This window comes from Copadichromis virginalis, linkage group LG22 (assembly GCF_057382275.1).
Source record: "Copadichromis virginalis isolate Kocher_CV1m ecotype Utaka linkage group LG22, C_Virginalis_male_GT1.1, whole genome shotgun sequence".
Classification (NCBI taxonomy): Eukaryota; Metazoa; Chordata; class Actinopteri; order Cichliformes; family Cichlidae; genus Copadichromis; species Copadichromis virginalis.
The window spans coordinates 2086682-2111885 of record NC_140638.1 but is presented as its reverse complement, the minus strand read 5'-3'; the positions used below and the strand labels follow the sequence as shown (position 1 = coordinate 2111885).

At 46.1% G+C, this 25204-nt stretch overlaps 1 protein-coding gene across 3 annotated transcripts in view; it reads left to right on the top strand.

Moving 5' to 3' along the window:
- The window catches only part of LOC146682361 (zinc fingers and homeoboxes protein 2-like), a 130999-nt gene extending 106565 nt beyond the window's left edge, over window positions 1-24434 (top strand). For all 3 annotated transcript variants that reach the window (XM_085445653.1, XM_085445654.1, XM_085445655.1), the window contains exons 3-5: window positions 1041-4320; window positions 7566-7743; window positions 18462-24434. In XM_085445653.1, coding sequence (XP_085301779.1) covers window positions 1379-4320; window positions 7566-7740 — 3117 coding nt within the window. In that variant the 5' untranslated portion in view covers window positions 1041-1378 and the 3' untranslated portion in view covers window positions 7741-7743; window positions 18462-24434. The remainder of the gene's footprint in view (window positions 1-1040; window positions 4321-7565; window positions 7744-18461) is intronic.
- Window positions 24435-25204: the final 770 nt, after the last annotated feature.

The following is a 25204-nucleotide window of genomic DNA, read 5'->3' as shown; positions in this document are numbered from 1 at the left end:
GATGATTCAACCAACGAGCAAGTGTGTCCTACAACTCGTTTTTTTTCCTCATGCAATCATAAAACTTTGGTTCAGAGGACATTTTTCACTGTGCACTCGGTCAGTTTCAAACTTTAGTCGAGGTGTCCGTATTTTAGCCACTGGGGATCTGGACAGCAGGCGGTAACGCTGATGTTTGAGCCGTTTCCAGTTCATGGCAGGTCTGTTCGGACCAACCAGAGCAGCTTTCACCCTCTCAGCTCAGGGTGAAAGTTTGGATAGTTTTTCAGACCTTGGCACAGTAGCTGCACTTCCTGAGAAGAAACAGTGGATTGAACGGATGATCTTGGAACATGCAGTCCTTTAGAAACGACTCCAAGATATCCCTGACTTATCTAAGCTCCCCAGATTTTCACATGTCGCCGTGCATCAGTCAGTCGAACGATTTCCCTTTATGTGTTGGCACAGAGACTCGACCGTGGCTGGTTAGGAGATCTAAGTGGGTGTATAAATGTTCTTGACCTCGTATATATTATTTTCACCCTGTGTTTATTTCAGGAAATCTAAAATAAATTAAAACTTGTTCACTAAATTATTGAGTTTGTTTCTTTTTCTCATAATCTTAGAGGTTGTGAAATAATTCAGCTCCAGAAAAAGTTCTCAGAAATTGTGAAATATGAAAGCATTACTAAAACATTCATGTCCAAGATGATAAACTTTTGATTAAAACTGTATCCCTATAAGTGATTCTCTCCACTCTTTTTTCCTGTTCCTGTGCTGATTTCACCTCAAACAAAGGATGTTTCATCAAAAAGGCTTGTTTACCAAAGTGCAGATTATCTAGTTTTCCCCTCTTTCTTTCATTGCCCATCATGCACTTTCCCTGTTGTTTATCCTGTTTGGAGTGAACATCAGACACAAACATTATTATAGTGACGTCTTTCTCTCTCCGACATGTTTTTCTCAGATTTTTAGCCCTTTCTAAGTGGCTTCCTCACAGCTCACTGAACACAAACAGTATTAATGTGTCGTTTTCTCTCTTTGTCTTCGTCCCCGTGCAGCTTGAACGCCGCTGCTGTCTGTGATGCCCTCCCATGACGCCGAGGTCGGTAGCTGACACTGCCAGTGAGCGGGAGACGCCACTGCACAACCGGTCCTGGGCCAGCGCCGTCAGCCGGTTCTCGCCCTCCCTCTCACACACTGGAGACTCCACATCCAACCGCCTACCACTTTCCACAACCACCTGCTCCGTTCCGCCCCAGTAAAGACCCCCCAACGCAGACACGCTGACGTCCTCGACCAGCACCAGCAGCAGCAGCAGCAGCCAAAAACAATATCGTCAACACAATCAGCAACACCAGCACCACCATCATCACCAGCAGCAGCAGCAGCCGCAATCATGTCCAGTCGTAGAAAGTCCTCCACCCCCTGCATGGTCCGGGTCATCAGCGACCTGCCTGATGAACAAGATGACCCGGAGGAGGTGATGGACATGGAAATATTGGCAAGCAAAGATGTGAGAGAAAATGAACCACCTGAATCTGCGAAAAAGAGTCAAAACCTCATGAAGGATAATGGAGATAATCCAGACCGGAAGGCATTTCCAAAACACTTAGACAAAGAGCAGCAGTCTGGATGTGAAGATCACCCCCCTGTCATCGAAGATGTAGAAGCCAGAGGGGGGAAGGACAAAGAAGCGCCAGAATCAGACCCGGTGTCCCAGAAGAAGCAGGGAAGAGGTTACGAGTGCAAATACTGCCCGTTTTCGACGCAGAACCTGAATGACTTCAAAGAACACGTGGACTCGAGCCATCCTAACGTCATTCTAAATCCACTGTACCTCTGTGCTGTCTGCAACTTCAACACCAAGAAGTTTGACTCGCTCACAGAGCACAACGAGAGCCGGCACCCAGGTGAGACGAACTTCAAGTTCAAGAGGATAAAAATGAACAATCAGACTATCTTAGAGCAGACAATCGAAGGCAAGGACAATTCAGCTGAATGCGACGTGACAAATGAAAAAGGTGAAAGCCACAGTAGCTCTGTGTTTCCACCTTGCATATCTACCACAGTGAAATCTCCGGGTAGTGTGCACACGCTCTTTGGAGGGAGCGAACTGAAAAGCCAGCTGGACGGTTTGATCCAGAAGGACCAAATCACAGCAGTGAACATCAACGGAACAGTCATCATCCCTGAACCCACCATCGTCCAAGGGCTCTCCCATGTCACCCCAATGCTCCAGCGTCCACCCAACTTTAACTCTGTACCAAAAATAGCCGTTCCCTTGAACACCACCAAATATAACCCTTCTTTAGACAACAACCTGACGCTGATCGCCTCCTTTAATAAATTCCCATACCCAACGCATGCTGAGCTGTCATGGCTTACAGCTGCCTCCAAGCACCCGGAGGAACAGATCAAAGTCTGGTTCACTACCCAGCGGCTGAAGCAAGGTATCACTTGGTCCCCAGAAGAGGTGGAGGAAGCCAGGAAGAAAATGTTTAATGGCTCCATCCCTCCTGCTCATCACACGTTCACCGTCTTGCCTACAAGCCCCATCTCTCGGCCGTCTGCCAAAGCCTCACAGCAGCCCATCGTCCACACGACAGTCGAGCATCTCGGTCACGTCCGGACGACTGCGCCCAATGGGCTAACTGTAGTCACCACAAACTCCCCGGCAGGCTCTAGCCACTCCCTTAAGCGACCCCTGCCGACACAGCTGTCAACAGTGTTTGAGTCCAAGCGACCCATCATGGCAGTGGCGCCCCACTCTGGTGACCCTAAAGACAAGGTCCTAATGGCTCCTCCCCCACCACCTCCTCCCCCAAAAGGCCGCCTCCCAATGGCTCCACCTCTTGTTCCCGTGGAGATGAAAAGACCTGTAGCAGTTCCTCTGGTTACCACAGAGATGAAGAGGTCATCCGCTGCTGTGCCTTTAATGCCACCGCCTCCATCGTTGTCATCATCATCTTTGTCTTCCAAAGGGAAGATTCTCTCGGCGTCAGGAAATCCCAAAACAAAGCCGGTGGTGTCTCTGCCCTCCATAGTCTTTCCAGAGTCGTTAACAAGGCCAATGATTGCCCCCCCACCAATCTCTGTCTCTCCGTTCAGAAACAGTTTACTTATTCCCCGTACCGTGCCCGTCCCTTCCAAAGAAAAACACCCCAGTTCTCACAATTTGCCAGCTTCTGATTTAAATTTGCCGAACTCCCCTCCGCTCATTACTTCACAGGTAAGGAGGCCGACAATTATCCAGTCCATCCGTGCTCCGGCTAAAGCTCCATCCCAGATTTCAGCGTTCTCCTTGGATGGCAAGAAATTAAAAGAGCAGCAAGGAGTGGAGCTGAAAGCCAGCTACCCCAGAGGAGACAAGGTAGTCAGTCCTCTGCCAGAGGCCAATGGAACGTCTCGAATGGACGGGAAATGGCCCTTTGATCAGACCTCTCCTGGTCACAATAATGGAATCTTACATTTGGACGGTGGGGACATCCCAGCAGTACCAAAACCAGATTTTCAACATAAGTCCTCGGTGCTGACCCAGTTCCCCTTGCTGGAGAGGATGAAAGGAAAAACGGCAAAACAACTGAAGATCTTGGAGGAGAACTTCTTGCGGAACAGCTTTCCTACACACAGCGACGTGGATAATCTGTCGGCCATAACCCGCCTGTCTCATCAGGAAATCGACAGCTGGTTTGCAGAGCGCCGCGCGCTTCGTGACAACCTGGAGCAAGCCCTTCTGAACTCCATGGGCACTAAAAGGATGGGCGGCAATGGCATTGGTGCCATCACTGAGAAACAGCTACATCAGCACCAAGCACTGCAACTGAATGGGATTCACAAACCAAGCACCGGTGTAGGCCTCCTTAAAAGCCCTCCACCAACTTCACACCCCCTGTCCATGATTGCTCCTGGCACCATTGCACCTTCCGTCCCCAATCTGAATTCCTGCTCAGTGCCTCCAGACGGCCGATCCCTGGCGCTCCTCAAGGACGATTTTGCTCAAACGCGGTGGCCTTCCCCTGAGGAGTTCAGCCAGCTGGAGGGTCGGACAGGACTGGCTCGCGGAGAACTGGCCCGCTGGTTCACCGATAGTCGGCTGCAGAGCGGCAGCATGGACTTGGCAGAACTTTTTCACAACAATGGCGTGAATGGAGGACAGGGGCTGCCTATGTGTTCCCCTGAAAACATTCCACCCAGCATCATCCAGCGCTGTCAGGAAGGAGCCGTAACAAACAACAACAGTAAGGTGCTGGAGGTTGAGATGGGCTGGCTGATGGACCAGCGCACCAACAGCCTCAACAATCAACAGCACGATGAGCTCCAAGACCAGTTTGCTGGCAGGTACTTAATTCACAGTTCTTTACTTTGACATGTTTTCTGTTTAGAAGAAATACACAGAATATAAATTGTTTTTCCTCATACAGTCCAAGAGATGGCCTTATGGGTAGGGTTAACTAGGTTTTAGCCACATGCTAAACAATCATAGATTCAGAAATGAGAAGATGTTTGCTTTTAAAAGTTATTTTAAATTATATTTTAAGAGTTCCATTTGGGTTTGCCAAATAGGTCAAATAAATAATTGAAAGGCAATCTGTTGTTAGCGGTTAGCCTCTTAGTCACCTCCAGACCTGGACCACTACAGACAATGGATTAATAATAATGGAGTGGATTTCTATAGCGCTTTTCAAGGCACCCAAAGCGCTTTACAATGCCACTATTCATTCACTCTCACATTCACACACTGGTGGAGGCAGCTACAGTTGTAGCCACAGCTGCCCTGGGGCAGACTGACAGAAGCCAGGCTGCCATATCGCGCCATCGGCCCCTCTGGCCATCACCAGTAGGCAAGTAGGGTAAACAGGGACACAACGACCAGGACAGAGAGCCCAGGGATCGAACCGGCGACCTTCCGGTTACAGATGCGATTCCCAACCCCCTGAACCACGGTCACCCTTTCATTCAGACCCATCCATGGTTAGGGTAGGGTTTTATTTTAACCTCATGCTGAATAGGCAAATTTTCAGAAACCTAAGTTAAAAATTTTGGAAGGATTTTTTTATGAAAAGCATTTTCATTTGCTGTGGATGTCAACCTTATGAGGTATCGTCTAAGTACCACTAATTTTGAAAGTTGAAACTTTACCAGCTAAGAGTCCATGGTTTATTTCCCCTTGACGACTTTCGGTTCACGTTTTGCCGGATAGTACGTTTCAATCCACTGGTAGCCACTGGTCGTAAGTGGAAAGGTGTGTATTTTGCAAGCATTCGCGAGGCTTTGATGGAATATGCTAGCATCAAATTGGTCACAAAGAGGTCCACAGTGCTGCACTGAAAACCTCCTTAGAATTGTTTTGGTCTCTAACAGGTTGCTGCAGTTGTCTGTAATTTGCATGGAAGCCACAGACTTGTCTGTAAACATTTACCAGTTGGTGGCTTCCCTACAGACCGGCCTGCAGGCCTGTGTAATGAATGTTGAAACCCTTTGTTTAACCAGTCATGCAGGCAGATAAAATTACTGTGAAATGTTTACGATTACATTTTTACATAAAGCAAACAATCAGAATAAAGAAAACTAAACTGTTAATGGAATTTAAGCTGCATGTCGTTCTCCATTTATCTGCCCTCGTTTGATCTACAAGGTTTTAAAGGTTTTAAAGCGGAGTGATGGCTATCATGATTCAGCATCAACAAGTTAATCAAGACATCAATACGAGTCTGTGAAAACACAAAGAAGGAGACGCTCAGTCTCAGCCCGGTGTGTCGATCAGAGATGTGATTTAAGGTTTCAGTCTTACATTTGAGAAGCGCTTTGATTCGGTGAGAACAGGATGAAGATATAATGTGGAAGTTTTTCTGCTTTTGCTTTTTTACTGAAATGTTTTTAAAAGCAGGTCGTGTAGTGAAGGACTCTTACAATGCTGCGTAAGTATATGTAAAGTGACTGAATAATTTGCCACAATTGGCAGAGAAACAGCAAATTAAGCCCTGAAATCACGGATACGTAGTCCTACACTGACAGCTGCTGACAGCCCTCTATAATTCCCCCGTTTCTCGGTGTGACCACCTCCTTTATTATGTAGATGAAATGATGGAAATGAAAATAATTTTTCATAAAGAGTCGAGTCAATCTTATTCCTATATCCCAGTCACCAAATTCCACCTCGCTCCTTCGCTTCTCCTCGATAATTCGTGCAGTCAGTGTTTACCGAACTGCACCCCTGGTACTTTCAGCACCGTTTTCTACCCACTGGCACCTTTTGTGGTGACCTGTGCAGCCAAAGTAAATTTGCGCTTCCCCTCGGCGGGCTTGTGCTGCTGTTTTCTAGTTGCCACATTAACATTGTTTTCAGGACATTAACCTACAAATCTACATGACTCTATTTAGTCTGCCTCTCCTTCAAGGAGCTTGGGACATGTTTGGCCAAATAACACAGCCATTACGTTGGAAACCAATATCTCCACTATAATTTGGGCAAGCCTTTTATTCTTCCCGTGAGCCTGCTCCGGGTTTCTGGCTCAGCCTTTGAAAACACCACGGCGTGAACCTGCACTGACAGCACACTCGAATCCTTCTGGCTGCTGTTTATTTCATAAACTCTGCAACAAAGCGCGCCGCGTGACGTGCGACGTACAGCCGAACAATGCAGAGCGATAAAGGAAACTGTCAGCGGCGCTCAGATGGGAGTTCGGGGTTAATCGCGTCCTTTTATTTGCCGATGTAAAGCCTGATTTAAAGCACGAACGCGCAGCTCGTCTCAGTGTTTCCGTGGCTGTGACAGAGGCTCGTCATGTGTGGGTTCGCTCTGTTTCCACAGAATTTCCTCCTTCAGTTTTAAATTATTGCGGTGATTAGTTTCTCCTCGTTATAATTAAAAACGCTCCACTTATGAAGCCACGATTGTGCACAATCACCTCAGTGGCATCTCAAAAAACCTGATTGACAGTTCTTGTTGGTGCTGAAGGACAAACGACTGATTTTTAGTCCAGTTTCTTTGTGTGGGCTGCTCGCACTTTCACCTTTCTTTCATGTTTGCTTCACGTGTGGCTGCTCGTCACTGAGACACTGGAACTAAAACACTTAGTTTCCTTTAACAGCTTCAGGCTGTTTTTAATGACGAGAAAATCTAAACCTTCAACAATCTTAGGCCCAGGACGGCATTTATGCTTCCCCTCCCATTAATTTCACATTTTTACCTCACCGTTAATTATTTTTTAATCTTTTTTTATTGTTTTATTTATCTTGAACAGACAGCATCATTATAGGACTGGTCGTCACTACGTGACTCTAACGAGACGGGTGAAAACAGCGACAGGAGCCCTGGCCTCAGGGCTACAGAGAAAATTATTCTGAAAAATGTCTGCGTTGGTTTTTCTCAGATGTGAAGTGCAGATGATAACTAAGAGTAACACTGAACACAGGTTTTAACTGCTGGCTGCACCAAAGCGTCCCCAGCAGAGCTCTGTGGGCACTCGTTAAACTCCTAAAGCGTCCGTGATCCCACATCAGTCGACTCTCTCGCTGTTTAAAATGTTAAAATGTATTTCCTGCTATGTGTTCCATCTAACGTGACGCTCTCGGTCCGACAGACTGAGGCAGCAGAGCGTGGCGGAGCTGAAGAACGGGGGACAGAACGGGGGCGTCCTCGGAGGAGTGCGGGAGGTGTTCGGGACCTGGCTGGAGGACTCGAGGCGAGGGCGGGAGCTGCTCGTGGACAGAGAGAAGAAGATGGCGGAGGACGCGTCTGGGAGGCTGACCGGATAAACGGTGAGTTTGAGTTTCGGCGTGTTTCGGTGTCAGCAGCTGTCCTTGGATCCGCGGGCCTCGCTGAGCCTGTGAGGTTCGTTTCATCGATGCTTCGTGTTTTATTTGTGCTCCTGCTCGCCGATCAGAGGATGCTGCTGAAATGCTCCCGAGTCATTTCTGAAATGTTTGAGTTCAGCGACAGCAGACGGCCGCTGAACGGTGCATTCACGGCAGAAAGTATTTAGCGCGTGTTATAAGGGCAGCGTTTTTTAATTAAACCTGTAACTGAATTGCATTCACTGGCAATAAAAGTGCTATTTCTTAGTTAAATGATTAATCACTTATTTTAGAAAATGCCAGAAATGACAAATGACCTCCTTTCAAGCAATTAAATGAAGCATGAATCACATCTTTCAGTGGTGCATCTCTGATTTTGGCCATTCTTCTATAGCGAGAGAAGCACAAATTACCTCCTGTGTGAGTGTAAAAGGTGGAATTTCTCCAGAAACCAAACTTTCGTTGACAAACGTGGAATGTTTTTCCACTTCTGCAATGTTTGCGTCTTTGCTCTCCGGCAGTTTTCTTCTTCATGTTTTTCCCTGTACGTCGCTGCTGCCTCGAGGTCAGTGCAGTCCAGCGGCAGGATCTCCACCACAACAAACAAACCCGCACGGACACGAACATCCCTCGCAAATAGCTACAAAACATGTGCTTTTTTTGTGTCTTGTGTGTTTCTGTTGTTTGTGCTCGCTGAAGCCTTCCTGCGGCTGTCTTTAAAACACACTTCAGGTCTCACGTTCAGCTTTTTGGCCGAGGCTGTCTGCTGCTTCACTCTAATCTACAGAGTCGACCTCATTACATGAAACTCGACGGAGACCTTAAATTCATCTGGATCAAAGTTTTACAATCAGAGGCCAGATTTGCTTTAGTCTTAGCACAGTCATTCTGGGTCTCTGTTTAGTCACTTCCTGTTTTATTTTGAAACACTATTGAGCTTTATTCCCTCACCTGCATCTACTCGCTTCCTGTTTTATTTTGAAACACTATTGAGCTTTATCCCCTCACCTGCATCTACTCACTTCCTGTTTTATTTTGAAACACTATTGAGCTTTATTCCTTCACCTGCATCTACTCGCTTCCTGTTTTATTTTGAAACACTATTGAGCTTTATCCCCTCACCTGCATCTACTCGCTTCCTGTTTTATTTTGAAACACTATTGAGCTTTATTCCTTCACCTGCATCTACTCGCTTCCTGTTTTATTTTGAAACACTATTGAGCTTTATTCCTTCACCTGCATCTACTCGCTTCCTGTTTTATTTTGAAACACTATTGAGCTTTATTCCCTCACCTGCATCTACTCGCTTCCTGTTTTATTTTGAAACACTATTGAGCTTTATTCCCTCACCTGCATCTACTCGCTTCCTGTTTTATTTTGAAACACTATTGAGCTTTATCCCCTCACCTGCATCTACTCACTTCCTGTTTTATTTTGAAACACTATTGAGCTTTATTCCTTCACCTGCATCTACTCACTTCCTGTTTTATTTTGAAACACTATTGAGCTTTATTCCCTCACCTGCATCTACTCACTTCCTGTTTTATTTTGAAACACTATTGAGCTTTATTCCCTCACCTGCATCTACTCACTTCCTGTTTTATTTTGAAACATCATTGAGTCTTATCTGTTCCACCTCTCACTCTTACATCTTAGTCTTTGTTCCTGTTAAGGGGAGTTCTTCCTCCCCACCATCACCAAATGCTACTCAAAGGGCACCATCACATTTTTTTCACATTGGAAAAATAAATAAATAAATATTATAACGCCTTTATTTTACCATTTAAATCCCCTTGAGGTGTTTATTGTTGTGAACTGGCACATTTGAATAAACTGTCCTCGCCTCTCGGTGTCCTGCTGGGATTGGCTCCAGCCTCGCGGTGACCGGAGCTGGCCGCGCGGCGAGGAAAATGGATGGATGGATTGAAGTGAATTGAATGTGTGGCTGCAGGTTTTACCACCTACAGACTGAACTGATTTAACTCAGCGAGGCCCTCATTGGTCCCCCGTGTCCCCCCTCCCCTCCTCTCCCAGCCTGTCAGTGTTGAAGCCAACACCTCGATCCCAGGCTACAAACAAACCCACTCGAGCCAATCACCGTCTGTGTGTGTAGCTGTGTGAGTTTTGGCTACAACCGCTCAGCAACAAACACCAACTTCAGGAAAATTTAGGGAAAAAAACATTATTGGAGGCCCAAAAATAGCAACAGACCCCCCGGTGCGGTAAAGTTTGATAGATAAAAGGCTCCGCCTGGGGCAAAGTGTGATGACAGAGTGAGCCGGTTGTTCCCTCCTCTGTCTGTTCTGACAGAAGATTGAAAGTCTTAATGTTTCTACACGGCTTTCTGCTTATCAAAATAGAATCGGTTCAAATGATTTCCTCAAGACAAACGGCTGTAAACGAGGCAGACACTCCACTTCTTACGGTGTCACTTTTGAAAGACTGTCGCCACTTTCGGGTGCCTTCAAAATCAGCTCCTGACAGCTGGAATCAATAATCAATATGCAGCATTTTAAAAAACCAACAATAAGTGTGGGAGTGGGAAATAAAATGCTGTCAGTGAAATTTGAAAAAGGTTTCTGCTCCTTTTACCTGCCTCGCTTCAGTCCAAAAAAAGGCGTTATTTATCCCACAGGGGAAAAAAGCTGAGGTAAAGTGACTCGTGCACATAATAATACGACATCTGAAAAAGTAGTTCCTTCCCACATAAAAATAACAGAGGAACACTGTTCACGTGAGGCGCCGGGGATAAATTACACCACAGCTTTGAAGACCAACTGCGCTACAGAAGCCACAAAGATCCAGAGCAGCGTAAAAACTTATTCTTCCTTTCAGAAACGCAGCGTACTCTCTGCTTTATGCTGTATATGAATCAGACGCCCAGAAACTGAAACTCTGGTCTCAGATAAATGAGAAACGGGTCGCAGCGCTCTGCTCAGCACTAATAAAGACGGTGAAAACACAATAAAATAAACCGTGACAGAGGAAAACCTGCTGACCTCTACTGCGTCAGACAGGAAGTTCTGACAAACGCTTAAACGTCACGCTTCCTGCTCGACTTTGTGGTCGGTGCCCGACGATGTGGCGCTGAGGCACGGGCACTGCCTGGTGTTTGGGTAACAAATATGAGGCGGCGTGTTCGCTTATTAATTATTAAACATTTCTAAAGAAGATGATGCTTCACGCACCGTAGACAGTGGAGTGAGTTTGGTCTCTGGTGTTTGGCTTGGAAACAGTCACAGTTGAAGTTATAGCGCTACCATCAACCTTTAGGCTTCTGTCACTATCACTGCATCTCAAGACGAGTCAGTTTCTCTGCACATGGTTACTATAGAGTTTGCAGGCTAACGGCATGCTAACATGCTCAGAGGTTAAAATGCATGGGTTTAGCGTGCTAATTAGCACAAAACCCTGCAGCAGAGCGTGGAGTGCTTTGGGTCTTACCATCTCGATGTTCTGGAATCCACCACGACAAATGAAGGGGCCCAATGGACTTATCAATCACACACTAACACCTACCTCTCTTTAGTCTTCTTCTGACTGCAAACAGACTTGAAACTAGAAACTGAGACTGCAAACTCATCGGAAAGTGTTTGCTGAGGTCACAGATCTGAGCCGGTTAAGTCGTGCTATACAAGTAAAGCAGGTTCAAAGCCTATTGGCTTCATGATTCAGACCCAGTGACCGAAATTCAGATGGAAGAAGTTATAAGGCTTTTCACACACTTCAGCATTCTGTTAAAAGCTTCTGTTCCAAAGTATAAACTTCATAACATTCATGTTACTCAAAGTCTGGATGTAATGAAGAAGCAAAGAAGAAGAAGACCAAAAGAAGTTGATGATGAAGAGACTAAAGCAGTCAAAGAAGATGAAAAACCACATAAAAAACAAATAACTCAGAAAAACATTAACTACAGTAATATTTTCATCTTTCCACCAACATCATACGGTTACAGCGGGTCTTCTGTACAGACATGACGTTTACATCAGCTCAGGGTTCAGACTTCGCCAGGAGTCGAGGTGCACTCTGATTGGTTACCTGAAAACTCGACACAGATTCTGCTCGCATGTGTTTGCTGGAGATGTTTGCTCCATCAGTCTGCTGCAGCTGCTCTCTCCACTAGAGATGGACCGATCCGATATTACGTATCGGTCCGATACTGACCTAAATTACTGGATCGGATATCGGAGAAAAATAAAAAATGTAATCCGATCCATTAAATATCACGAAAGCACCTCACAAAACTTGCAACACGCCGTAACTCACCTCAGAACGTCAGCACTCGGAGCAGTATGCATCACGTGATAGAGCGGCTGTGGCATGCGGGACCTGTCGGTGGTCTGGATAGCATTTGGAGCTTCGCTAGCAACCCGGCATTTCATCTCCGACAAAGTTATCCCCGAGAGAAGTAAAGCAAGTGTGTAAGTCCATCTCTGAATGTAAAGCATTCCTGCGTTAAGCTTAACAAGCGACTGCCTCTCCTGCTGCTACTTCAATCATGAAACTGCTTAACGATCAGCTGATCGGCTTTTCTGGCGTGAGTCCGTCTCTCTGGTTTGTTTTTGGCCCACTTTGCACCAGAAAGAGGAAACCAGCGGCTGAACAACAGCAGCACGTTTAAGCTTGATCAGCTGTTGTTAGAATGTATTTAATATTACTTTCTACTCCAGGATCTTTTTCTACAGCTGACGGCTGGTAACTGTGCAGGGGCGGATCTAGCAAAGTTTAGCCAGGGGGGCCGATAGGGCATGAACAGGGAAAAGGGGGCACAAAGACATACTTTTCTTTCTTATTCTCATTTAAAATGTCGAGCTTTTAATAAATAATTATCTGACACCCAAAGTTTTAATTTGATGTAAAATGAATAGAAGTCCATTACTGTATATAGTAACTATTAAGTCTAATATATATACCCTAGTAAGCTATAGTACTTTTTCCTTTGGGAAGGTACCATCTGTGCAGTCTGCAATTTTGTTGAAGAAAGATGTTGAATCTATTTAATATTTCTTGAAAAATAATTGATTTCTGTGCATTTTTTTTCACACTGCATCAAATTAAGGTTGATTACGTCGATTAAGCATCATGAGGTGGAGCGTGAGGGGTGGTTCCCTATTTTTTATTTATTTATTTTTGTTGTTGCTGGGAGTTGGAACCCTATTAGTTAGGCTGCTTAATATTTATGCTAAGTACTCTTTAAAATACCAGAATAGGGAGGATGGTGTAGGTTTAAGTTTATTAGATTGATCAGTATTGCTGAACTATGAAATATTTTTTTTGCATACAGGTATAACAGAATAGCTTTAGTGTAGTTGTTGTTTTAAACTTGAGTATGAACTTATACAAAATGCAGCAAAATATTTAAAAAAACAGTTTTGTTGATTAAAAAACACTATATCGGATTCATATCGGTATCGGCAGATATCCAAATTTATGATATCGGTATCGGTATCGGACAAAAAAGTGGTATCGTGCCATCTCTACTCTCCACCCCTCTGCTCCAACCCTCACATCAGAACAGGTCGCCGGTTACAGAAATGAGATGTCCAACATGATAAAACCCAAATCAAACTGTCCTTTTCCCTCAGTTCATTCACCAGCAGCCGCTGCAGAACAGTGAAACAGGAAGAGTGTGGCTTCATCAGCGGCGCTGGGGGGTGGGGGTAGGGGGGTTGGTGATTTGGACCCTGCGCGGGATGATAAATTAACACGAGCAGCTATCTAAACCCTGGCACTTTGTGGCGGCGGCCGCAGACTCGCCCGCTCTGCCAGACGCTCGGCTCTGGCGCCAGTTATTGCTGGAGGCCGAGTTCTGCTCTCCAAATCAGTTTGGCGCTCCGACGAGTGAGCGTGGCAGGTGAACGCTGGAATCCACCAAACGCAGCTGATGGAAAACCTGCTCCAGATAGAAGTCACACTCGAACTCTGGGAAATATGCGGCGCCGACTAAAACATGGCAACAGGAAACTGAATTTTCTCATTAAACCTCCAACAGGAGTCGATCGGCGTGCACCGACTGTAACAGCTTCATCGCCGAGGCCACGTTAAAGAGAGGGCTGCGCAACACCCCCCCTCCCCCGTTCTCAGGGCCGTAGCTAACCATAACACTGCTCCCCTCACCCCCACCCCCATCCATCACATCCATCTGTTTTCGTACCCGCTGGTGTCTAAGCACAGACACACCTCCCTCTTCAAAGCCAGCCGCGAGATATCATCTCCCCAGCGTGTCCGGAGTCTCCTCCAGGTTGGACACGCTTGAACCTCCTCCCCTGGGAGACATCCATGAGGCATCCTCGCCTCCACTGGCTCGCCTCCACGTGGAGGAGTGGCGGCTCCGCTCTGAGCCCAGCCTCCCTTCAGGTGAAGCTCGTTTTGGCCGCTTCCCTCCTCGTTCTCACTCCTGTGGTCAGGACCCAGAGCTCGTGGCCATGTGCGAGGGCAGCTCAACCAGCAAAGACAGCTTCACCTTCACCACAGCCTCCATCAGTCTGCCAGTCACCTGCTCCACTCCCCTCCACCCAGAGTGGGCACTCCACCCTTTTCCATCAGAGAGCGTGGGCCAAACCTAAACAACGACAAACGATGACATCATATGTAGAAGCTCTATAGTCAGACACTCGGGACTCTGGGTTCTCCACAAACTCCTGGAGGGAGTTTCTCCACCAGCTTGTGTCTAATTTTTACCTCTTTGATGCCGAGCAGGCCGTAACGTGAGTAACATAAAAACAGCTCAGCGTGTGGACGGAAAACCAAAACTTCAGGCTGAAAGACACTAAACTGCTCTCCAGAGTTAATAGAAAACAAGAGTGGGCTGCTAAACCACTCCGAATGACAGCTTTCGGATTAAACACAGTCATTTAATCCTTTGTTCAGATGAAAATATTGATTTGGTGCTGCTCTGAATAAACTATTAGAAGCATGTTTATACTCTGACAACAGACCACAAATCACAGCCAGTGAAAAACGGTCAATATCACAGCAACAAGGAAAAAATTGCATTCTGTAATTAATCTAAAAGCAGAAATACAGACAGAAAAGCACAATTTAACACACACCAGTCAATAAAATCCAAATTTGAGACCTTGAGAGGAGAAACTGCAGCAGAAATAAACTCGACCGTTTTCCCCCGGTGCTGGTCTGAGAGCGATCGTTCGGCTTAATCAAAGCCGCCGCTCGTCAAAATAAAAAAGTCATTCAGGCGTTAAGCAAAACATACTAGAAATTAAACATATGTTCCCTTTCTCATTCTGCTGTAACCGTAAGGCCGGTCTGTTGGACAGGAGGCCAAGGTAAACGGGGGATGAAAGGGACAAATGCCTGCTGAGAAAATGAAGAATGGGAGGATGAAATGAAGCGAGGCGCGTTCACAGGTCTCAAACATGGAGAGGAGCGAGGGCTCCAAACATCGGCTCGTTTAAAGCTGCTTTCGCTCTCGCGCTCCCTCCTTTTCCATTTTACACATGAGGTTAGGGGTCAAAGGTCACATCAGCAGGATGATACTAATAAAGAGAGCTAAAGAGTGATGGCATCAACCAGATTATATTAGGGAGTCGTAACGACCGACGGAACAAAAACAAATTTCTGCAGCAGCGTTAATTGATGTCCCCGGCTCATCTGTGTGTGTGTGTGTGTGTGTGTGTGTGTGTGTGTGTGTGTGTGTGTGTGTGTGTGTGTGTGTGTGTGTGCGCCCACCATCCATTGTCCTGTCTCACTAATCACAGCAGCTCCGGGCTTCATTTAATCAGTGGAGCGCGGCGTCCTGTAATAACTTATCAACAGTCGTACCTTATAGATGAAGCCTTAATTGCTGACATGCTGCAGAGCTGCTCCCTCGCTGTCATCATCATGATGCGAAACACCGAGCGGCGAGACGATCACAGTCACTCCCGGGTCGCCTTAATCTTAAAGAACATTCATTTATTTCCATTTTGTCATTTTTAATAAAAAAAGGGTTTTTTTTTCTTTTCCAGTTAAAATTTCTTGATTTGAAGTTTCCTAATTACACAGCGCTCCTGATGCTGCACCACATCTGTGTTATTTTCTATTGTGGTCCCATCTGATTGGTCCATTTGAATAGGATAATCAGTTTTACCCGTCACCTGTAACGGGCTGATGGGGCTCTGTCGTCACCCCGCCGGGCGGCATCGAAGCCTCAGTTTGAGAGCGAGGCGACGCAGGGTGTTAAAGGCGATTCCACAGGTGTGTCTGCTGTGAGGCTGACGGGAGCTCGGGTCAGACGTGGCGTTTGCAGGCTGTGATTGGCCTGAAGGATGAGGCTGACTCAGGACCATGGCTAAGAGTGAGTGCGAGTGTGGGTGGGGTCTGTGCTAGCTTCCAGTCTGAGGGGAAGAAGCTGTTTGTGAGTCTGTGGGAGTGAGACCTGATTGACCTGAGGCGGAGTCCAGAGGGCAGCAGGTCAAACAGGTGGTGGGCGGGATCGATGAGTTTTAGTCTCCAGCAGTTCTTGGTTAACACGTCCGCGGTTTGTCAGCCTGACGGCAGAGCGTCAGGTGAGGAGCCGGACCAGGAGCGTGTTTGTCGGGGATTCTGACCTTCACTGTGATTTCTGCCACCATTGTGGGTTTAACAGTACGAGCCTCAAACACCAGCTCAGGGTTCAGACTTCGCTATGACATCCACAGAGTTTTGTGAGAAGGCAATCTCCTGCTTGGTATTACCTGGCTTAATAACATACCAGGTGTCTAACAAAACACGGCCATCTTCCATCTGGAGAAGACGCTCACTAGAGACGGTGTAAGCTGCGGTGTTTGCAGGGACGTGCTGAACAAAAGCAGTTTTCTGGACTGGCAGCAACACGCGAACACGCGGATAAGTTTCCCCAGTTTCACTGAACGTTGGGGATCTGTGAGCGCTCAGAGGAACATCAGCCTGTCGTTTTCCTGCTGAAGGTTCTGAGCGGTCTTTGAAAGAGGCAGCTTCCTACAGCTAAACCACTGACACTCACCAATTATTTCTCAAGCTAGTTATTAAAACAGACACGCGTCTTTATTCAACAGTCATGGGTGTAAAATTCACTGTAGTCATTTCTTCTGTCCCTGGACTCAACAAAGCTCCTCGGCTTCAACCAGCAACAGGAGACGAGTTCGAGTCACAGTTCAACCTGGTTCAACCTGCACTCAGTTATGTTCTCTGTGCAGAACATGTGGAGCGTCTGTCTCTGCAGATGTTTTTGTCTCGTTTGTGTCGCGTTTGTTTCTTTGTAGCTGTTTCTTGTGTCTCTGTAGCAGCTGTGCAGTACTCGTCTTAGCGCCTGACTCTTTTTTGTGTCTTTGCAGTTGTTTGTTTTCTCTTTGTCGCTGCATCTGTGAGCCTGCTCTAACCTGTGTTTTGTGGTTGTTTTTCATCTTTTTGTAGTCAGTTTGTGTCTTTTTAAGGAACTTTTAGGTGAAGCTCAGAGGGCCCTGACTCTGGGCCTGACTCAGTAACACGCTGTTTGCGTATGTGAGGGTAATACAGTTTTGTTGTGGCTTGTCAGCTGGTGTTGTGATTAAACAGCTGATTGAGCAGCTGTTTGCAGCTGAAGAAGACATTCAGCAGTTTGTCCTCTTTGACTCGAGACCTGATGGATGAATCTGTGTCGAGCTCAGAGGAGCTTAAACGGAAGCCGCAGTGATGTTCGCGTTCTTTCAGTCTTTATTTAAAGTCTCCACAAACACAGCGAGCACACTGATCAGACACTGTGGGAACTTGTTTGCGTACGGTCCTGTGATGCAGCAGCTCGTAGCTCGACCTGAAGCGGTGGCTCAGTCTCTCACAGCACGGCGGGGACTCTTCTTCACAGCGTTGCTTCAGGTTATTGAGGTTTCGTGTTTGCACAGCTCCGTGAAGGTCCAGCCTCTCGGTCAGGCTGCACTTTGCAGCACCTTTTGTGTGATCCAGGTCAGCCCAGGCTTTATCTGTGGGTTTGACTCTAGAGGACTTTGGAGAGCACCTCACGGTCCACTCGGTGACTGTGAGGTGCTCAAATCATCAGCTGATCAGTGCTGACAGCTGGTGAAGAGGCTTTCTCCTGGCAACGAGCCACAGCTACTCAGTCCTTTCATATCTGTAAGGTCATGAACTTTAACCTTTAAGCTGCTAACCGAGGCCCGTAGAGTGACCGCAGGGTGAATTTGCTGGGATGTCCACCCAGTTGAAAACTGCGACACCTGAATGTCCTGCAGACTGAAACCGTTTGCACAGAGCAGCTCAGACCTGCTGACGATCAGTTACTCGATACTGTTTGACGAGCAGCAGCTGGCTCCGCCTGACGGCGGGAGTTTAGCCACAGGTCACCTGCTGCTGACGAGCCACTCTCTGTCCCACGATACAAAACTGTGTTTGTAATCACAGCGACCGCCGGCCTCGTTTAATCTTCGGCACAGTTTTCCTCTTACACAGATTAAGCGAGCGCGCCGCGGCCGCTCAGGTCTGCCGCTGTTCTCTCACAGCGTGTCCCAGTTCCCGGCGGCACCGGGCGGCCTGGAACGCCGACTCGGGATCAACGACTGCTTTTTAATCCCCCGCGCTCGCTGCTCTCTGCCTCTTTTTGTTTGGCTTTGTTTTCATTTTTTGCCGAGAATCATCCGAGTTCTTGTGACACTGACATTTGTGCCGCCGAACATTTGACAGATTTTAATGTGTTTTTTACCCTCCTCCCCCCTCCTCTCCTCTGTCCATTTCAGGTGTGAATAAGATTTGCCTCCATCGCCTCCGCCACCGCCGCTGCTGCTGGAAACAGAAGAGGAGAAAACATGAAGAATGGAGCAACAAAAGAAGAGTTTCTCGATTATCTAATTTTTTTTTCCCTGTTCTTGTGTTTTCAGATTTTTTTGGTTTTTGTTTTTAATCTCTTGATTGTCGCATCCCGGCTCACGCACAACATCCTCCTCCGTCACGCCGTCAGCGACCTGGAGCGACCGCGGTGTAGATGTGACGCTCGCACACAAAAGCACGAGTTTGAACACGACAGAGCCGCTGCTGCGCTTTGCTGTGGGCTGCACCCAAATTGAAATCTGAAGAGCGCGAGGAGAAATTCAGGGTCACGATCTGTGAAGATAATTGAAACCCCCCCACCCCACACCCCCACCTTTACAGTGGATTTCAAACTGCTGCTTTCAGTTTTACAGTAGTATTATAACACAACACCGTCGCACAGGCGTCCTGCAGAGTGCCGTAAACAGAGTCGGACCCTTTAAATGTGTTTTGTCTTCAGGGGGACAAAATTCAAACATTCCCTCAAAGAAGTGAAGTGGATCACTTCCACTCCCCCCGAGAATAAATCCACAAACGAGCTGGAAAACAAAGCAAGTTTAAGTGAACCGCAACAACAAACATGCCTGAAAAAAACAACTCGTGTCCCTTCAAACCAAACCTCAGTAGGATTCGTTTATTAATTCCTCAGCGCACGCTTTGGGTGAATTAAACGAACAATTAGTATTTCGCTCGTGCAGCATATCAGGATTTATTCCAGTCGTTCTTCGTCCTTGTCACAGCCGTCCGCCTGCATCATTATGCAACTCTTTATTTTTCCACCTAAGTCGGAGGAAGTCACCAGAATGTTTTATTCAGAGTGTTTTCTCTTCTTTTAAATGATTGTTAAACGTATTTATTGAATTGCCGAGCTGCAGCTGGAGCCGTTAACTGCCAGTTTTCAGCCTTTACGTTGGCTCAGCGCTGCATTGTGAGACGAGCGAGTCCTTCAGCGCCACAGAAACTTTCTATATTTACTTCCTTTTGTTGTTTTTCCACTGGAGTGTGGAGTTGTCAGCAGCACCGTATTAAAAGCTGCTTTGGTCGGCGTGACGCGCACGAGGCTTTGTTCACGCGCAAGCGGACGAGTTTATTCATGTTTTCAATTTTCCTCAGATTGGTTGGTGCGTGAGAAACGATTCGCCGGCTAAAGGAACGCTGCGTGACTCAGTCTGAGTGCCGAGGAAATTTTTTTATCCAATGTTAGAAATTAAAAGAAAACATTTCTGTTAATCGAGCTCCAACATACATGTTAAATTTATAACTGTTAGACTTCAGTGGATCCTTCTCATTTCACGTTTTCATTAACAACACCTCTGAAATATGTTCCTGAGTTTAACCTTGAGGAACTTTTTTTATCCAATCAAATGGCCTGTTACTTCACTTCCTCACGGCTTTAGGGGAATCACCTCTGTTACAAACTATAAAGACTTTAGTTTTCATTGTTGGACTCTACAGCTCCTCCCCTTTAAGGGAAAGTTCTCCTGATTGGCTGCTCCTTATAGCGGGAAATTAGTAAGGTGGGCAGGATTGTCTCCTTTCTATGACATCACACAGACCCAAGGGTAGAAAAAGCTGTTCAGTGTTATTCATATAGCACCAACCGTCCCCTTGCAAAGTAAAGACCTACAATACTACAGAGAACCCCAACAATCAGACGACCCCTGTGAGCAGCACTCTGGCAACAGCGGGAAGGAAAAACTTCCTTTTAACAGGAAGAAACCTCCAGCAGAACCAGGCTCAGGGAGGGGCGGGGCCATCTGTAGCGTCACAAACGCCGTATTTTACAGAGTTAAAGGCGGGACTGACGGACGTGGCCGAGGCGGTGTTGTGTGTGACCCGTGTTGCCGTGGAGACGAACCGGAGCACTGAATGTGTGCCTGCAGCAGCAGTACAGACCGACAGGGTGGATTTAAAACAAACAAACAAACAAGAAAAAAAAACGAACAAAAACGCCGAGTGCCAAAGCTGGGATCTGCTGCATTCTCACTACACATAACATAAGGGTTCTTCTTCGTGTCGTTGTAAATAGGATATATATGTTTGTTTGTTTGTTTGTTTTTCCTGTATTGCTACAGATTTGTAAAATTTTGCGGGAAAAATTTTGTTACATTTTGTAAAATGGGAGCAACTCGTCCCCCCAAAATCCTCCTGGTTTTCTTTTTCCTTTAAAAAAAAAAAACCTCTCTCGGCTTTTTTTTTGGTTTATTTTTGTTGGACTTTAAAAAAAAATCTAGTGCCAGCAGTGTGTGCGTGAACACTTTTCCTTTTTTTGTTCTTGGTGGGGTTTTTTGCTCTTTCCCATCTCTCTCTCCTCGTTTTGTACTGAACCGGAGTGGAACCACTACAAAAAAAGGAAAAACAAGGAAAAGAAGAAAAAAAAAGACGGACCAGTTGGCAATACTTCAGTCATTTGTTCATCTCACCGGCACTGGACTTCCGCCCGCCACTTCCCCGCTGAGAGGAGAGGAGAGGTGGGAGGGAGAGGAGGGAGGAAGAGGGGGGACTTCGCTTCACATCAAATCAGATTTAAAAAACAAAACGGAGAAAAAAAAAAGCACCTTTGGACCTTTTTCCTTTTTTTTACTGTGCTGAAGTGAAGTCAAGTGCTATTATTATTATATTATTATATTATTATTATTGTAGCCACTGTCTGGAACCCTTTTTTTGAAGAAAAGCAAAGGAAAAAAACAAAAAGAAACTTAAGCCAATCTGCACTTCTCGTTCCGACGAACATGCTTGTATGACCAAGTGACTGTCGTGGATCTTTGTTTTCAAACCCGATAAGGAACAAACTGAGTATAAAAACAAAAAAAACAGTCGAGAGACTTGAAACGGTGGCAAACGCAGAAGGATTCAACGGTAACGATCACGCAACTTACAAACTCGACAGTAAAAACCTGCAATCAAGACTCACGCTGCCTGAATCATACTTTGATCTTTCTCTCTGTTTCTATCCCTCCTCCCTTTCGCCGTCTCTCTCGTCTCTCCTCGCTTTCTTTCATTTTTCACCGTTTCCCTTCGTTTTTCTCTCCCTCTCTCTCTTTGTCGTCCTGCACACCATCATACACACCTGTAATAAACAAAAACAGACAAAAAAAAGATAAATAGCCTTTTATTCGATACATTACTACATGTTGGCTTGGTAGGATTAGTTGAAACTAGTTCCATTCCTACAAAAAAGAATAATAGTAAAAAACAAAATATGAGCTTCTTTATGTATTGCTTCTGCCGCTGTAGTGTCCTGGTCAGATTTAAAGATGATAAGACTACATATATCTGAAATACTGTATTTACAAATGCATACCAGGGCTGGCCTCAACGACACGACGGCAGGGGGAGGTTTCCAACTCCGTCCGCGGGGCGGCCGGTCGAGCTGTCGGGGGTTTGGCGGTAGCTCCGACCGCTCGTCCGAGGTGGTTAAAATGCTTCTTTGTTTGCTCGAAGTCTTCGCAGTTCTTTAAACTTGTAGCGTTCAACAGCACTGAAGCTCTCGCCGCACAGCTGCAGGGCCTAACAGGAGTGCTGGCAGCGCGGCGGAGAGCGCCTCCTGGTGGACGCTCAGCCTTAGCACGCTTCCAAGAGAGTTTTATTTTTGCAAGTGTATAGTTTTAATTGAATATTTTTCTGATGAATGATTGAATGTAATTGCTTTGGGGAGGAAAGTGGGTTTACTGTCTGAATGTTGAAAGAGGAGGGAACCGAGCACACTGGCACCAAAGCAAAGGCGGTCCTGCAGAAGTTAAACATGATCGTGTGGGAACTAAATTTGCTCGAACGCTTCCGCTATCCCAGACCGGTGCCTCGAGCAAACCTTTGGCCTCAGTGACGTTTGACACGCCACAAGTTCTACTGTAGTCTACTTTCAACTCTATTAAGCTTTTTTATTTTGTTGATTAAAATATTTTTGGCCAACTTTTCCACATAAGTTTGCACTTTTTACCTTCAAAGGGACGAAGAGCGATCTTGTCCCGTTTTTATGTGAATGTGTAAGATGCTAAAACCAAGGATCAAAATAGCTGTTAGCTAAATCACGAACTTGTGCTAATTACAATTGTTAATTTAAAAATCTAAATGTAGTTCACTACGAGTACCAAAGTACCAGGATGGAGTCGCTTGTAATGGAAATCAGGACCACCAGTTGATTTTTAGCCAATAAGAGAAGGCTACATCAGCGATACTGGTGATGTCATTCTGGCTTGCTAATAGCAGCAACTTTAATTTTGCTGCAGCTAGCACAACAATCATGGTTCACTTTTGCAGTTTGATTCATAAAAAATCCAGATAAAAAATTAAAGCACCTCTAAAATAAGCCTTAAAAAGCCTTTGAAGCTAACTGACGGCTTGTAGGTTAGCGGTCTTAAAGAGGTTTGTCTCAAATTTATGCTAGTTTATTTTTAGCGCACACTGACGAGTGGCGGTGTGCAGCACCCAGGTGGCTTGTAAATGTACGTAATCGACAATCGCGATTAAATGTTGCAATCGTCGTTTCCTGTGAGCGTAAACTTGGGGGAAACTGCCCCGGTCACAACGAGGGGACGAACAAACCACACAAAGCGGCGCGCAGTGCGACCGGTGTGCTCCGTCCTTCCTTCGTTTAAACTTGCTCCGTTGTATCGTGGCGAGCGCCTGGTTTCCTCAAAAAAGCTTTTTATGCAGCGACAGTCAAGTTTTGAAGAGCAGCGAGGTTCAGATGTTGGCGGGGTGGGGGGACGACGTCGAGGCTGAACTCCTTTACCTTCCCTGAAGTTCGCTCTGATGATGGCTCTGTTGTTTTCTGTTTACCGGTTTCAAGCACAAAAGTTAAAGAGCAATGCAGTCTTCTGGTTTTCTTTGATATATTTCCACCTCTGAAATATTGATATTGCATCAGAGTTGCAGAACTAGATTTTCTGAACTAGACTCTGGACTTTGAGCACGTCATTCCTGCTATCAGAGCAAATCTGCGCTCTGATCCAGACTCTGTTGTCGAGCAAACTTCAAGGGTGTTTATCCGTCCTCAGTCTCCAGCTGTCCTCAGTTTTGAAATTCAAGTCGCTGTCACATGTGAACCAAGAATGAAAAAGTAGAAAATAGGCTGTAGAGAGCTGATATCTTCTTCATTTGACTGCTTTTTCAGCTCACTTCAGAAGCTCAGCGAAGGAATTTTAAGACGTGAGACAATCAAGACGTGACTTCTGCAAAAGTACTTTAGTTTCAGAGAAACCTTCCGCTGTTCGACAAGTTGAATCAGATCCAGTTTCTGGAAGTTTTGCGTATGCAAATCATCAAACTCACTGCATTCTTTCAAGCTGTGTTTTTAAATCTTGGTTCACGTGTGAAAAGAAGTCAAATGAAGGGATAAGTGCTCCAACGCTCCTGCAAAAAAATGCACAAAAAAATTGTAATCAACCGAGAAAAAAAGACTTTACAAAGCCAAGCATCACTTTTGGGAAAACCAGGTGCTCTGATTGTGTTTTTAAGGGGAGTTGAGGCCAGCCCTGCTTCATAACTGAGGTTCTGCTTCTTCTACTACTGCTACTATCTAACAACAACCCTGGGCACAAAAACAGGCCTGAACACTTTCAAATCCTCCAGCACTCGAGGCGCGTTCGATTTTTAACTTCACATACCAGCATCTTTGAACCCAAACTGATTTGGAGCACCAGCTTGTTTTTGTTTCGTCCTCGACGCCACAAAGACGCTTCCCTTCCCGGCCCAAACGCGAACTCGTCCTGACTCAGCTGGGTTCGTGGGCTGGCGGCGTCTCTGGGGTCCATCGGGTTAAAAGAAAATAAGAGCCATGAATATTTTTTTTTTTGCGTTGTTTGAAAAGCATTCGAGCTCTGTTTCTGTCGCCCAGGCCAGCAAAACAACCTGTTGATGTCTGCTGTATTTCAATAAAACACAGCCTTTTTCAAAGGGTACACCCTGTTCTCACTGTGTCTGTGTGATGTGGTCTGAATGCAGCGAACAGCGGCGCACGTGCATCATATGGACGCTGCATTCTGCTCTGACTCACCTGATTGTGAAATCCTGACAGCTTTACAACAAAACAGAGGGAGAAATGGTCTGCAGCCACTTCAGAGAAGGGCCGATGGCGTGGAAAAGCTCCAGCCTTTCACATAATCTCTGGTGTTTGCACGCACACACACACACACACACACACACAAAGTCCTTTTATTTCAGCTTCACAGGCAACATCAGCGCCCTGCCAAGTGTCCGAAAAACAGTATTTATTAGTCCAGATCATTAGGGCCGCTTGATTATGGCCTAAAATCAAGATTATTTTTGTACAACAAATTAATATAATTAATATAATTACGCCTGAGCCACATGGCACGCCCCTGGTAACCTCTGGTTGCTAGGTAAAAATGTGCATTACTGGACCGGTTGGTGAGTGGTTGCTGGAGGTTGCACCATGAGGCATCGTCGTCGTCGCTAACAGGTTGGCTGTGGACGACTGCAAACGCTCACGAGCCGCAGTGACGAGACTAGAGAACATTTGCATGCAAACTTGAACCTGCACCTTTTAAAATTAGTTCACCACAGCGTGAGGCACGACTCTTACTTTGAAGGCCGGTCTGCGTTTCCGGTTTGTGTCGCACTTTTGTTTGCAGCAACGATTCCCCAACTAGTTGCAGAATACACTCTTTTCCATATTTTACCCTCGTTACTGGTGGTTGCCAGATGGTTG